Consider the following 16,127-nt stretch of genomic DNA (forward strand, 5'->3'; position numbering starts at 1 on the left):
AGTTTTTCTTGTATGTATTACTTCAGTTATTGCCCAAGTAATGAAGGACCAAATTGGAAGTAAACTAAAGTTTAAAGGACTTAATTTAAATAAATGTAAATTTTTAGTCTCAATTGTACAAGAGCAATGTTAATTCGGGATTAATTTAGATAAGTTCTAAGAAATCAATTCAAGAATAATAGGGACCAAAATAAATGAAGAACAAACTTATAATGATAGAGTGTGAGACACAAACAGTCTAGGGGTATGTGTTATAATTTACCCATTATCTTGGGTATAAATTCTAAATTTAATTTTGATCTTTCATTTTGACACCTTCATGTCGTTTCTCTACATTTTTTTGTCTCGTTTGTTATTTTTGCTAATTGTTGTCGTCGGTTTTGGTTGTTGTAGAGTACCTTTATCATTATTAGATTCCCTTTGTCCCCTCGATTAAAACCCTAACATTGATATCTTTTGTCGTCGGTCATTGTCATGTAACGCCAAAGGCAATCTCGATTTTAAAAGTCTATTGTGCTTTTCTATTGAATCAATCGAGTTTAGTTATGGTAATGACGGCTAATTATGTTTATCATTTTATCTTCTGTTTTCGATCGAAGAGTGTTGCTGTGGGCTTCCACGTGCCAATGCGTCGTCTGGGCAACCGTCTCCGGTGATGCCGTGATTGATTACCTTATGTTGCCTTAAATCCAAGTCCACTTAGATAAGGCCCAATTTAGTAGCCCATAGCCCAACAACTTATTAGCCATCCATCCCGTTGGTGACTCAACTAGTCTTGGGCCATTGGTCAGTCAAAGTTAGGCCTCATTTAAAATTGAACTGGACTATTGATCAGATCAGATTGGACTCGATCTGTTTGACAAACCTATTTACATTTTGTCATGACGTGTGTTGCATACGTCTAGCTGTAGGAGATCATCTCTTGAAGCGGCGACGGCTGGAACTTTAGTAAAACCGTGGCTTTTGGTTCGTATGAATACTTTAGAATTAGAATCTAATTTCGGGTTAGGTCGGTTTTTTTAAGTGTGATATTTGGGTCGGGTCGAGTTTGGGTTTAGGGTGAAAAAAACTCGAATCGAAAATATATATAATTTTACCTTATATATTTAAGAATAATTACAAGAATACCCCTCTATATATAATTTTTTTCAATTAAGTCACTGTTTTTGTTGAATAAAAATATTTTTTTTATTATTTCGGGTCGGGTGAAACTTTATTTTGGTCTGGTCGGGTCGATTTTTTTAAGTGTGATATTCGGGTCGAGTTCGAGTTTAGGGTGAAAAATATCCGACCCGAAAATATATATAATTTTACCTTATATATTTAAGAATAATTACATTAATACCCCTCTATATATAATTTTTTTCAATCAAGTCATTGTTTTTATTGAATAAAAATAATTTTTTTATTATTTCGGGTCGGGTCGGATTTCTAATTCATATATTCGGGTCGGGTCAGGTGAAATTTTATTTTGGTCGGGTCGGGTCAGTTTTTTTTAAGTGTGATATTCGGGTCGAGTTCGAGTTTAGGGTGAAAAATACCCGACCCGACCCAAAAAATATATAATATTACCTTATATATTTAGGAATAATTACAATCATACCCCTCTATATTTTTTTCAATTAAGTCACTGTTTTTATTGAATAAAAATAATTTTTTTATTTCGGGTCGGGTCGGGTTTTTAATTCATATGTTCGGGTCGAGTCGGTGAAACTTTATTTTGGTCGGGTCGGGTCTCGGATGGAGGTTCCCTTGTTCTCGGGTCGGGTCGGGTGGACCAAAAACCCGACCCAACCCAACCCATGACCATTCCTAATTGGGATGATTTTAACTTATAATGTTTATTAGCATGATTTTTATAATTTATTGAAATTAATAATCAATCAATAAAATTAAAATTTATTTTTTAAATTTTTTTATAATATATTGCTACATGTAAATTTATAAAACAAACTAAAATTAAGCAAAAAAAAAGGACAATTCTGTCATTTTACATTACTGAAATATAATTCATCTGACATGTATGCGAACCAAACAAAATATGAAATTGGATTCCAATTCCTGACAGATTTCAATTCATTCACATATTCCAATTTCCTCAGAAACATTATAGCGAACCAAACACCACCTAAAGTTCCCGACTTTGTTAATGTTATGGGCCTTATTTTCTTGCAGTGATTTGAGCTTGTAATCAAACTTTACATATAGGTCTATAATAAAAAATATTAGTGTTAATAAAGCCCGTTCATTTTTCACATAATCTCTATCTATATATATACACACACATAAGAATGATAATAGTAATTAATAAAAAATAACCATAATAATGATAATAATACTTATAATAGTAAAATAAAAATGAAAATAAGAAAGATAAAAAGAAATTTACATTTAAATTAAGTACAAGATGAAAATGAGTGTCTATTCCTTCCACCGATAATAAATAAAGTAGCCAATAAAGATCCCAAGAGACTTTGGCCAACTGACGTATAGAAACCCTACAGTCATTTATAATATCCTTCATAAAAATATACAGTAGGGGATGATTCCCCACCTCTAGAGTGAAAAGAAGAAGATAGAACCACTCTTGATCGTGACTAGAGACTTTACTGTAACCAATCACACAGCATGACCCCGAGGGAATCTTAAATTCAAATTTATAATTTTCACACAATAAACTTTAACTTATTAAAAGATTTATGGCCTCATTTCAACCATCCTTGCTTGTAGGTGAAGGACTCGCCTTCTACTGTAGACGTTGTTTAAGTCTTCTCCATTCCAACCAAAAAATTTAAAATAAAAGTAAAACTTCAAAAGAAAGAGAAGTTAAGGATCTAAGAACCCTATCCCTAAAAAACCCTTTAAATAATGAAGGGATACATCACCCTCAAATGGTTTAAATATCGCGCATCCTGGCCACTCCAATTACAAGTCAACACTTGTGTAGTTTGCCGTAGACATTCAAGAAAAAATATTATGATGTCCCCCCAAAAGAGAGCCAATTAAAGAGGAATACATCTTCAAATGAAAGTCTCGAGTCATACCACTATAATATATTCCCCTGACTAAGGGTAGATACGATGTTATACCTTGAGAGAAGACCCTCTGAAAACTACTAAATCTCCGTCAATAAAGACCCCTGAAGACTCCATCATCTGAGAAGAGCCACTAAAAATTCCCAGGAAGCATCATACAATCTCTTGAACCATCATCCGTTGGGATCGCTCTTCAAAGTTCATACCCCCAATCTTTGAGGAGACATTTGATATAGCGAAATCTAATATATAAACAACCATGCATGCATAGTCTTCCAACCTATTAGCAGACATTGTGACCATAGTCTTGACACCAGACATGTAGTCAGTGTATTTATACCCCGAAGGAAGGATGAAAGAATGAGTCTTTTTCTCTCTTTTCCAGCTTTTTCATATGTACTATTGATCTTCTCTCATACGCTACTTTTTTTATTCTCACTCTAATAAAGAATCATCGACTAACAACTATCTTTGCTTCGATAGTGACTCTCTATCCAAACCAGAAAGTGTGAATCGCCAGCGACCAATGCAACCCTCCATCATCTGAGAAGAGCCACTAAAAATTCCCAGAAAGCATCATACAATCTCTTGAACCATCATTTGGGATCGCTCTTCAAAGTTCATACCCCCAATCTTTGAGGAGACATTTGATAGCGAAATCTAATATATAAACAACCATGCATGCATAATCTTCCAGCCTATTAGCAGACGTTGTGACCATAGTCTTGACACCAGACATGTAGTTAGTGTATTTATACCCCGAAGGAAGGATGAAAGAATGAGTTTTTTTTATCTCTTTTCCAGCTTTTTCATATGTACTATTGATCTTCTCCCATACGCTACTTTTTTTATTCTCACTCTAATAAAGAATCATAGACTAACAACTATCTTTGCTTCGATAGTGACTCTCTATCCAAACCAGAAAGTGTGAATCGCCGCGACCAATGCAACCCTCTCGTTCCCATCAACAATTTTTGAAAATGGTTTGATCATCATAAATAATTTTGATTAAAAAGATAAATATCTTCGTTATTTCTCTTCTTTTTTGTGGATTTCTTTTCCTTTTCGATCTATCATTTTTTTTAAACATTTTTTACTTCTCTCCTTTTTCTTTTGCAGGTTATGTTCAAGTTTAGTTTTGGTTGATGGGTGGAGAGTTGGTGTCTGACTGAATTTTGGGTAAAAAGAGAATGTGTGGTCAAGGGTGCGTTTGGGTTAGGTGGTGAATATAGAAAGAGTTTCATTAGTGTGTTTGGTGAGGAGGTTGTAGGTGAAGTTTAATGTTGAGAGAGGCATGAGGAGCATGGGTACACATGCTAAGGAGAGAAAAAGATGAATTTGGGCCTTTAGAGAGCATGAGAGTTGGCTTGGTGTTGAGTGAAGTTGGGCTTGATTGATTTAGACCTATTTTTACTCGAATTAAATATAATGTCTATTGTATCAATTTTTGTGTAAATTCGATATTTCAAATCATGTTAAACATTTTATTTTGCATATGTGCAATTGGTCTCATTCGAGGCACATTATTCTAAATTCTTTGAACAAAACAATAAAAATAAATATTTATAAGAAAATTCAAACTCATAATTAAAAAATTTGAAAAAAATCGCCTCATTACACCTATAATGAATAAAATTTTTAATATATTTGAATGTGACATAATCTGATCTAAATAATTTTGTTGCTGCACAACTAGAAGAGATGCCATGATATGTAAATTTGTGGATGCAAGAAGGTCTCCAATGATCCCTAGCTCGGGAAAATCACTCCAGTCTGATAAGCCCATCATTTGTATTGAATCCACCTTGTGGCGTCTACCGATAATGATCAAGTAATAGCCATCTGCAATCGATCAAACGAAACACACGGCTTGCATCCCGTTGTTCAAAACTTATTTTACATACATCATATTGCAAACATTACTAAATCCATTGTGCTTGGTATCTCTCAATATTCCAACATCCAGAATCATGTCTCAGTTCATGTCATTAACATGGACTTCATCAATAATGAAATGGATCACGGTCAACTTCACCCGTAGACGCAACATTCTTTTAACTGTCTATAAAATCCTGTTGTTGCACAACTAGTACGGATATCCTACAATTTAAATCTGGGGATACAAGAAGGTCTCCGATGACCCCTAGCTCAGGAAATTCACTCCAGTCTGACAGACCCATTGTTTGGACGGAATCCGCCCCGTAACGTCTACCTACAATAATCAAGTCATAGTCACCCACAATTGATTGAACGATCCTCGATGCTTGTTGCCCATGTTTCGAAACTAGAACTATATACTTTACGTCGCAACCATGACTATTGTCATTTTGCTTAATATCTTTCAATACCTCAGCATCCAGCATCCCGTCCCAGTCAATGAAATTCCCGCTGTCTTCATCAGCAATGAGATGGATCACAGTTAACTTAACTTTAGGGTCACGGGCAATTCGTTTGGCTAATGTTAAAGCTTCTCTATCATCTTTACCACCTAAGAAGATCATTCCGACGGAGTAAGTTGAGGTCGATGACATAAATAGTTTCCTCCTCCTGTCCACGAGGATCCCCGTCGAGCAAGGGGCTCGGTCTAGGACGTTGCAGTTCATGTTCCTTATCACATTGTTGTCATCTTCAATAGATCCGTCAACAGACCATTTTCTATGAAATGGAAGAAGTATGAAGGATACTTCTTTGTCCAGGGCTAGAGTGCAGACGTCTTCATGCATCAGTTTACTCGGAGAGATTGCTGTGAATGCGTTCACTGTGACTGTTTCCCAATTGTTTTTCTCATATTGATTGAAAGCAACAATGTGGTGGTAGGAATTGACAACTAGATTTTTATGCTTTTGGTGAGCTATGAAGACCGGAGAGTCACGACCGACTAGTTCGATCAGGTGAAGGGCGTAAACAACGTTAGGACTCTCTTTCGTAGGGTATGTAATATTTAGCACATCGACCAGGGCCGAGACATGTTCAGGTCGATGAACACATGCAAGAATCCGTAGCTCAGAGTTAGGTTTTAAGTGCATTATGTTTCTTTGTTGATAGCTTGCGTATTTTCTTGAAACCGGGTCGTAAAGGTACTTCACCAGGATTGGGATTATAGTCGCATTTACTAGAACAACAAGGGTCAACATACTAAAAGTTTCATCCGATAAAACCTGGGGAACCAATAAAAGGAAGATTAGTGTTTTGTTAAGAAAAATAACGAATAGAGACACATGAATTCTGTTGATTCTGATTACCTCACTATCTTTGTAACTGGAGAAATATGAGAGTTCCACGATGCCTTTGCTGCTCATAATGAGAGAAAATGCCAAGGAGTCCCTTATCGGAATCCTACTCCAACATGACGCTATCAAACATGATATGAATTTGGCAAGAAATGTGGCAATAACCAAAATGCAAGTAAATCTGACTCTAGACAGATCAGCCAACATCTTCGTTGGATTAACTCTCATTGTAGATGTAGTTACGTAGATTACTAAAAAGACACCGTTGGCTAAACCATCGAACTTTTCTACCATGGTAGATCCTAGTGGCGGTCCGTCGGGGACAGCTAAACCAACGAGAAAAGCCCCGAGTAAAGGACTACGATCAAGCCAATGGGTAAACACGCCATATGCAAAAGCTAACATCATGATGATCACAACGTACACTCCCTTAACTGGCCTACCTTCTGGTGTTGTTCTAATTACCCAAAACATCCATGGACGAAACACACAAAAAAGAAGAAATAAGTAAAAAATCGTTGCTCCTGCCCACCCCACAGCCAATGATGGTGACATTTTCCAATATCCTGCCAAAGTAAAGCATTTATATAGAAATATGTTGCTCAAGTCACTTACGGCCGCCGCTGATAGGGCCAGTCGTCCCAACTCTGAATTTAGGATATTGAGCTCGCCGAGAAGCCATGCGACGACAGAAAAATGTGTCACGGATTGAGTGACTACCCCCACCAAATATTCTATTGTTATTCTTTCACTTTGATTAGGCGTTTTGTAGATCTCTTGAACAATTATACTAACCAAAAGAGGACATAAAAGGGATACAATGCCAATCACTACGGCTCTCCTTGTTGTCTTTAATGCCAACCTCGCGTCCATTTTCACTCCCATCAGAAACGAAAATATACAGAAACCAAACCCTGCTGTAGTATCAATGACTTGTAATACTAATTCATTTCGAATAAATATGTCTCGAAAACTTTCTATTTTCCCCAGCACTGCAGGCCCCATGATCATGCCAGCCTAGTAAAAAAAAGTTAAACGGAAGATATCAGCCATAAATCGAGGTAGGCTTTTGCTTGCTTCCTATGTGAGAAAAATCAAGATATATATAAAAGAGAAAGAAAAATAAAATAAAACTGTAGGTAATTATTTAACATACAAACATCTGTGAGGCAAAGAGGGTGATTCCAAGAGGCTTGAGGATGCCATACACGAGATGAGTGACCGTGAATATCAAGAGCATCTGTAACTCTAGAAGCGGTAATGAATATGTGAGAATCACTGAAGGAGAAGTCTGATTTTCCCAGATGCCGACGGAATTGATCTTGGGTGGTAAAGCCATGCAAACTTCGAATGTCCCATTCCCAAAGGAAAAAGGTGGCGGCGGCGGCGGTGGTCCAGCCATAACGATCGCTAAGATTATTGTATTAATGAAGGGAACGTAAGAGAATTGGTTGTGATGTCATCGTCATGCTTCAAATATAAAGTCAGAAACATTTTTCTTTGTTTTATTAGTAATGTTAACGATTTACAGTTGTTTTAACTAGATTTTAGGCTACCTTGTTCTTTGATATATTTACTTTGAATATATATAGTTTTGGGTTGGCTTTCATCTAACTCATACCAACCCTTTGAAAATAAAAAGTCATATTGATTCTAATAGATAGACGGTTATGGTTATTTTTAGTTTTTTATTTGTTAAAATGATAATATTGTCTATCTTTAATCGGACAATTATTACTTGTATTCTATCATTATCATTCTTATATTTTTCTTGTTTTATATTTCATCTATTCAATTTTATTATGCTATCTTATTTAAGGGTAAACTATACAAATGATCACTACAATATGAGTAAATTTTTCTTTTTCTCACTAATATTTGAAAGTAATAAGAGTAAATTTTTTTCTCACTAATATTTGAAAGTAATAAAAAAATCACTAACGTCTTTGTTTTATAGTAAATTGGTCACTTGACCGTTGACACTTGTTACCTTAATAACAAAAGATTGATATGGAACGTTAGGATTTAGGTTAGGTTGGCTTACTTAGCACCGTTGTATATGAACGAGCTTGAATGAGAATGACATTCATATATGGGACTCCTAAATTTTGGGACCCTGTGACGTGTTACATGTCACATTTATAACAGACCTAGTGATTCCAATTGGTTCCAAGCCATGGAATCACCGATGAAAGCTATATGCTTGTTACTAAAGAGGTGGAAGAAATTGTTGGGATTAAACCTGGGAAGCCTGCATTGGCTCGGTAAGTTGCCATCTCCAGTAAAGGTAACCTGAGTCGGGTATCGGGAGATGAAATTTTTACTGTCCTTGATTGCACCTCAGGTTGTGCCATTGTACAAAGGCCCCATCTGTCGTTGGTGTAGTCATAAGCTATTTCTTCTTCTACAAAAAGAAGAGTTGTTCATTAATATCACCCCATAACCTAAAGCTGGTGAAAAAAATTAAAAAAAAAAAGTTGACAATATCCATACTTTATTGTCCCTCAAGATACAAAGTTGGTGCCACAATTTAGCAACATGTGCTTGGACTTTGCTGTCCTTACATAATTTCTAATATATGATCTAATGAGCACAAAACTCGTTCAATAATTCATACACCAATCACATGTTGCCACCAGCTGCGATAAGTGCAGTTGGTGACAGGGTCAGTTTTGTTGCTGTGTTGCGTGGTGATGATGCCAGGTTTGTTGTAGCCAAGACTTGGAGGGTGGATTTGCTACAATTGTTCATGTTGATGTTGTTTTTATGGAGTCTAAGGTTGTGCTTTATGCTATTCATTGGTTGCGTGGAGGTGTGGAGGTGGAGAGCAACTGCCTTTTGGTGATAAAGTCTCTTTCGGAAAATGAATCAACCATTTCAATGAATTCAAAGGAAAATGACATTTTTGTCTTTGGTCAAACAATGTCAAGTAAGTCAATTTAAGTGTTTAATTAGTCATATTAACCTTACGTTACTAGAGTATTAACTTTTAACAATTCAGTGACTGATTTGTTATAAAATAATAAGTGGGTTTATAATCTTTCTATGTTCCGTGACTATTTATGTGGTTAATTCTTTATTCACTTTTGATGTTTAATATTTTTTTCGTTATCATTTTAAGTGTATGGTATGTCACGACCGTTAAAAAATTCGTTAATCTCTCAAAGCACAACATGTGTCGTGTTAATATTATTTTTTTTGTTGAAATTTTTACTTTAACAAACTTAAAATTATTATTATTTTTACATAAAGAAAACCTAAATCTATTTAAAATCTAACCCCCCCCCTAAAATCTTAAATAAGACATACGAACCTTAGAACCTTACTTGTGGAATGTTTTTCCACCATTTGTGCATGGGATAATAATCTTACTAGAATTATGAATACAAAGTTGAAACAAAATATTCCACAAGTGAGATTCTAATTTTGCCATGTGCATTATTTAGAGATTTTAAACCCTAAATCTTACAACTTAACCCTTAAATTCTAAACATAAAAAATTCTAAATCCAAAACCTTCAAAATAATTCGCATGGAAGCATTATAACATCTCTTGTAGAATATTTGTTTTATACATCCATTGTATGGGTTTCTAACCCTACACGTGTCCTACTTATGCACCTTAAACATTAAATCTTAAAATATAACCCCTAAACCCTAAAACTTAACATTAAATATTAACACTAAAACTTTAAATCATAAACCTTAAAAAAGGCACGTGATAGCATTAAAACCTCGTTTTTGATATTTTTTTCACCATCAAAATATGAGTATGTATATATATTCTCCTTTTGTTTTGAAGGCAATAAATTTGAGAATCTGTGTACTCTATACATACTCGTTTTAGATTTTATTTTGTGTTTCATTCATTTAATTTTTATTTTTTTAGAATGTCAATTAAAAATATATGGTAACTTTTTAACTCGTCTGTGAATTTGAAGAATTCTATTATGATAATATATTAAGTAACCATTCTATAGTTAGTATATTTAAAATATTTTATATAAGTTTTGATAGATAACTATTTATATCATATAAATTGCAAAGCCTTCTTATTTCTTAGTTTAATTTATTTTAATCATACATCTATTATAATTATATCATGTTTAATATTATCAAGTAGAAATTTATATTTTTCTGTCGAATTTATATTGTTAATCAACCATCACCACTTATTGCTTTTGTCGTATTAAGAATTTAAGAAAACTGAAAAATTATTATTTGTTTTCTCTAATTGATAAAGTTGCAATATATTCCTTTTATAACACTCAAGTGCTGAAATTGTTACTGAAACTGTTACATCTAACAGCCTAACAACCCTAGGCTTAACTCACCTACAACACAACACACACTAGGGAACGTGAGCCTTAGCACACGCTATGCACTTTATCTTCCAACATTCTCTCTACTTCTTCTTCTTCTCCTTTCTTCAGCAAACAAACGTTCACTCTCTCACAAAACGTTGTAAAAGCTGCTTTGGACAATGGTTTTGTTAGCCATCTGTAAGTTAATGAGCAGCAGGGACATAGCTAACACATAACTGATTTCCAGCAATTTTTCCCCTCACAAAATGAACATCTAAGTCTGCATGCTTGGATTGAGCATGATGAATTGGATTTGCACTCAATGCAATCGCACTGGTATTGTCATACCAGTTGATGGGTTTCTCATGTCGAACCACTCCAAGAACGGTCAGAAGCGTATAAACCCAAGCAACTTCTGCTGCAACATCAGCTAAGCTACGGTATTTTGCTTTCATGGTGGACCTCGAGACAACCTTCTGCTTCTTTGCGTTCTACGACACCATGTTATCACCAACCAACACACAATGGCCTGACATAAACCTTCGATCATCAACACATCCACCCAAATCAACATCAGTAAATGCCACCATACGTAGTGCCGCCTTAGATGGTGAAAAAACCAATCCATACTCCATTGTTCCAGCCAGGTATCGCAAGATACGTTTGGCAGCCAACAAGTGACACTCACGTGGCTCACTCATAAATTGAGCTATCTTACTCACACTGTAGACAATATATGGTCTCATATGACAGACATACAACAATGCTCCAACCATGATTCAAAATTCTCGAGCATTCGACATGTCAGTATTCTCTAACATCTCTAAAACAAATTTATTCTGAGTTAAGACTAAAGATTCATCACAACATTGAACCTCAATTCCAAAAACAATAGTGCATATCATCAAGATCCTTCAACGAGAAATAATCATGAAGCAAATGAATCATTAGTTCAATTTCAACAACCAACTGCCCTGTAACAACAATGTCATCTACATAGACAAGAACATATGTATACTCCCCGTGAGCATGAGAAATAAAGAGTGATGCATCAGCCTTCGATGCACGAAACCCCATTTGCATGACCTATCCGTCAGCTTGGTATGCCAATTCCTAGGCGCTTGACGCATCCCATAAAGAGCTTGTGAAGCTTATAGACGAGCTTGTTGCCATCCGTAGCAAATTGTTCAAACCCAGGTGGTTGCTGCATGAAAACGTCCTCTCAAATCACCATGTAGGAAGATGTTGTTAACATCCACATGCCACAGAGACCATTTGTTTATTACAACAAGGGATAAAACAAAATTCAAGGTCTGAAACTTGACCACTGGGCTAAAAGTTTTTTTGAAATCTTAATCGGGCACTTGTGAAAAACCCTTGGCAACAAGACGTGCTTTGTAACGATGAACCGTGCCATCGAGATTTTGCTTCAACTTGAATAGCCATTTGTAACCAACTGTTATTAGTCCAGCTAGCAACAGTACCAATGACCATGTACCGTTTCATTATAGAGCAGTTAATTCATCCTGAACAACAACTACCTAGTTACTAGACTGCATGGCCTGATGAACATCAGCAGGTATTGCAGTATCTAACTCAGCAAGAAATATCCTTGGCTTGAAGATGTCATGCTTAGTTATAGTAATCATGGGATGAGTACTAACAACAGGTAAATTATTATTATTATCACTAACTTCTTCAACAATATGCTGATTTACTTCATGACCATTAGCATCATTGGTGATTGTAGCAACAATTAGAGAGGGAACAACAGACAACAGAGAAGGAAGACTAACTTCATCGCCCAAACTAGAACCATGACCAACTTCACCCGTGACAGCAATTGCCTATAATGGTGTGATAGTATAAGCCTGCAACAGTACCACCACTTGAGGACACACCTTGCGACTCTCAGCAATAACCTCAAGTACTACTGACCATAGAGAGAGCGAACCCCGACGATCTACAACCTACTTTTTTTTTGCAAAAGGAAATACAAGCTCATCAAATTTGACATACATGCTAACAAAGACACGTCCATTTGAGTCAAGGCATTGGAACCCTCGATGGTGAGAGCTATATCCCAAAAACATGCAAACTTGAGACTGTGGCATCAACTTGTGAGGTTGAAAAGCTCTAAGGTGCGGGAAACACCTACAACCAAACACCCACATAGCTTTGTAGTCTGGCTTCTTTGCAAAAAAAATTTCAAAGGAAGAAATATTGCCTAACATTTTGGTTGGCAGCCTGTTCACTAGATGAGCAGTTGTAGTGACTACATATGACCAAAATCGTATTGGGAGAGATGCTTGAGCTAACAACACTAGTGCCAACTCGATCAAATATTGATGCTTACACTCAAGAATCCCATTATGCTCAGAAGTATGAGGACAAGTAACCCTATGCAAAACACCTGCCTGAGCTAATTCATTCGACCAGTTTCTGCACTCCCCACCCCAATCACTTTGCACTACTTTGATTGGTAAGGAAAATCGAGTCTGAACCATACTTTGAAATAACCGAAAAGCAACAATTGTCTGTGACTTTTCTATCAACAAATAGACCCATGTATGCCTCGTGCAAGCATCCATAAAGGAAATATAATATCGAAATCCAACCGAGGGCTCAGGTAAAGGTCCCCAAAGATCAATGAAAATAAGCTAGAAAGGTACATCATAAACTATGGTAGATTCAACAAAAGGTAACTTGTGACTTTTACCCAAACAACAATTAACACAAGTTTGATTCGCATTATTTGGAATGATAACATCAATGGACTTACAAACCGATTTCAAACTAGAAAAAATTGGATGCCCTAAGCTTCTATGCCAAAGTTTAAAAGAATTACAAGAAGCATCAACTGAAAAAACCTCTGCCTTATTACTAGTATTCGATTTACTTTCCAATGTAAATGTATAAAGACCCCCTTGCTATTTCCCTCAAAGAAGAACTTTGCCCATCACCTCATCACGAACGCAACAACCATCAGTATGAAACTCGAAAAAGATGTGATTATCCATAGCAAACTTTGACATCGAGTGAAGATGTTTAATGATTTTAGGCACATGTAACAAATCGACAAGTAACAAAGCTTGAGACGATGAGCATAAGACAGATCGACCAACCATATTCACATTAAGTGAAACTTCATTCCCAACCAAGAGATTACCTGGACCATCAAGATCAGTCGGGTGAGCATTATTGGAAGCATAATGAGTCACATGATGCGTAGCACCCAAGTCAACAGCCCACTGAGCACGAGAGGACGAGGCCATGGTGGCTTGAGGCATGCCACCAGCTTGTGTCGATACAAAAATAGCACCATGCTTGTTGGCATAACATACACAACCAAGATTGTCAATGATAACATAGTTAGCACTACTCGACTCGCCCTTGTATTGTGACCGAGCATTATTTGTAAGAACCGATGCAAAATCACAGTCAAATCAGTACCATCATCTATCAATTGAGTGATCGATCTTACCACACAACTAACATTGTAGTCGCGTTTGACCTCTGCCACCATATCATCTGCCACACATCGAGGTTTGATGCTACTATTTGTGATCATGAGTATTACCATATCATATGGAGTTGATGTGCACTTGTCCCTGAACAACATTGACAGTCATAGGAAAATTCTCAGCCTGAAAATCAAAATCGGTCAGTTGTGTCTCCGCATCCACCAGGATAGAGTAAATCCGATAAAGAGGAAGTGTATATGGGCTAGAAGTGATCACAACCATAAACGATTGATACTCTCTCGGTAAACCCTTTAAAATGCTAACAATATGCTCCACCTATGACATCGGGTTGCCACACGACGCAAGTGCATCACAAACCTCCTTAATATAAGTGAGATACACATGCATCGAATCATCATATTTCCTTAATGATTGAATCTTGTAGTGCAGATTCATCACCATCGTCATGGATTTGTTGGCAAAAAAATTGAATAACGGTACTCTAAACAACCACAGTAGACTCAACACCAATAAACTGAGGCAAAAGATGAGCATTGATCGTAGACACAAGCCACGAGGGAAGAGCATTATCTTGTGCCATAAAATATTCAAACCCCTCATTAACAATGGACGCACCATTGACATCAACAATGAATTCAGGTGGAACCGGTATCGTGCCATTGAGAAGCCTCTCTAGACGATGACTACGAACCGTGAGAAGGATTTGCTATTTTTAGAGAAGAAAGTTTGTCTAGTCCAAGACAATGTTTACATTCTTATTTGTAAACATGACGACCGATGATGAGGAACTTCCAACAACTGAAACAGCTACGAACCACTCAAAGAAAATACAATAACGAGGAAGAAGAAACCCCATAACCCTTAGCGAAAGATACTATATAAAGAATTTAAGAAAAGTGAAAAATTATTATTTGTTTTCTCTAATTCATAAAGCTACAATGCATTCCTTTTATAGCACTCAAGTGTTGAAATTGTTGCTGAAACTGTTAGATCTAACATCCTAACAACCCTAGGCTTAACTTACATACAACACAACGCACACTAGGGAACGTGAACCTTGGCACACGCCATGAACTTTATCTTCCAACATATCGCTATTAATTGATCATCTTATTATCATCGTGCAAAATGTCTTACACTTTGTCGTTTAGCCAATCGTCGTCCACTAGTTCATCGTTATCATCGAACCTACATCGTCACCTAACTTGGATCAATGAATTGCATTACATGAACCTCTGATCATTTAAATGGGTTTATGAATTTTGTATGATGACAAGGGGTCAATCAACCACTAGACGTCCGAGGATAGAAAAGGTGGACAATGATAATTTATTGAATAATGACATATGAATTTCGTATGACTTTTGAACATTCTAATTTCATCATTAAATTATGACTCTCATTTTAAATTGATCCTTAAACTTTTAAATCTTTCAATTTCATCTCCAAATTCATCTAAATATGTAATTAATTTTAATCATAGTTTAGCCTAATTTTTTTTATTTCATACATATAATAGTATAGTTTGGCCTAGTGATTTTATTAACAAGAATGTGATTAGTATATACATATAGTTTGAGATAAAATTGAAATGTTGAAAAAGTTTGGTGACCAATTTAGAATAAATGATATAATTTGGGGATGAAAAATAAAATGTTCAAAATTTGAGGACTAATTAGAATAATAATCTTAGTTTATGGATGAAAATAGAACTTTTAAAAATTTAAGGACCGATGTAAAAAGAGGATCATAGTTCGAGATTAACTCTTAATTGTTTACCAACTGAAGACACCTAATTTTGTTCGTTTCAATTAATATTATTATGTTATATAATATTACAAATTATATTATATAATTATATATATTTCCATTTATTTTGTTTTTACATGTTCAGGCCCAAATAACGTTTTACAAACCTAGCCATAGCTCAGCAGTGGAGTGGACCCGTTACACGCAGGCAGCCCAGGACCAGCTGGAGCGAATTGAAGCTGCAACCCGAACCAGACCCGGGCTGTAACCCGAATCGGCCCTGAAGGTTAGGGTTTCCAGAACCCTAGCATGCCAGTCTCCTCAG

General features: G+C 36.0%; 1 protein-coding gene across 1 annotated transcript; it reads right to left on the bottom strand.

Moving 5' to 3' along the window:
• Positions 1–5,089: 5,089 nt before the first annotated feature.
• LOC120116067 (cation/H(+) antiporter 11-like) lies at positions 5,090–7,667 on the bottom strand. The gene is made up of 3 exons (XM_039136626.1): positions 7,422–7,667; positions 6,278–7,282; positions 5,090–6,193 (listed from the first exon to the last, which is right to left on the bottom strand). The coding sequence occupies exons 1-3, from the start codon at positions 7,665–7,667 to the stop codon at positions 5,090–5,092; spliced, it is 2,355 nt and encodes a 784-aa protein (XP_038992557.1).
• Between the last annotated feature and the right edge of the window lie 8,460 nt (positions 7,668–16,127).

The sequence above is a fragment of the Hibiscus syriacus genome, unplaced genomic scaffold (assembly GCF_006381635.1).
Source record: "Hibiscus syriacus cultivar Baekdansim isolate YM2019G1 unplaced genomic scaffold, ASM638163v2 tig00110283_pilon, whole genome shotgun sequence".
NCBI lineage: Eukaryota > Viridiplantae > Streptophyta > Magnoliopsida > Malvales > Malvaceae > Hibiscus > Hibiscus syriacus.

What these genes read in the sequence shown, in the direction of transcription:
- LOC120116067 (XM_039136626.1), bottom strand. Translation starts at nt 7,667, where the DNA reads ATGGCTGGACCACCGCCGCCGCCGCCACCTTTTTCCTTTGGGAATGGG. An exon ending in TCTTTGCCTCACAGATGTTT is followed by an intron (nt 7,283 to 7,421) that starts GTATGTTAAATA and finishes TTTTTTTACTAG; the next exon opens with GCTGGCATGATCATGGGGCC. An exon ending in CCAGTTACAAAGATAGTGAG is followed by an intron (nt 6,194 to 6,277) that starts GTAATCAGAATC and finishes TTGGTTCCCCAG; the next exon opens with GTTTTATCGGATGAAACTTT.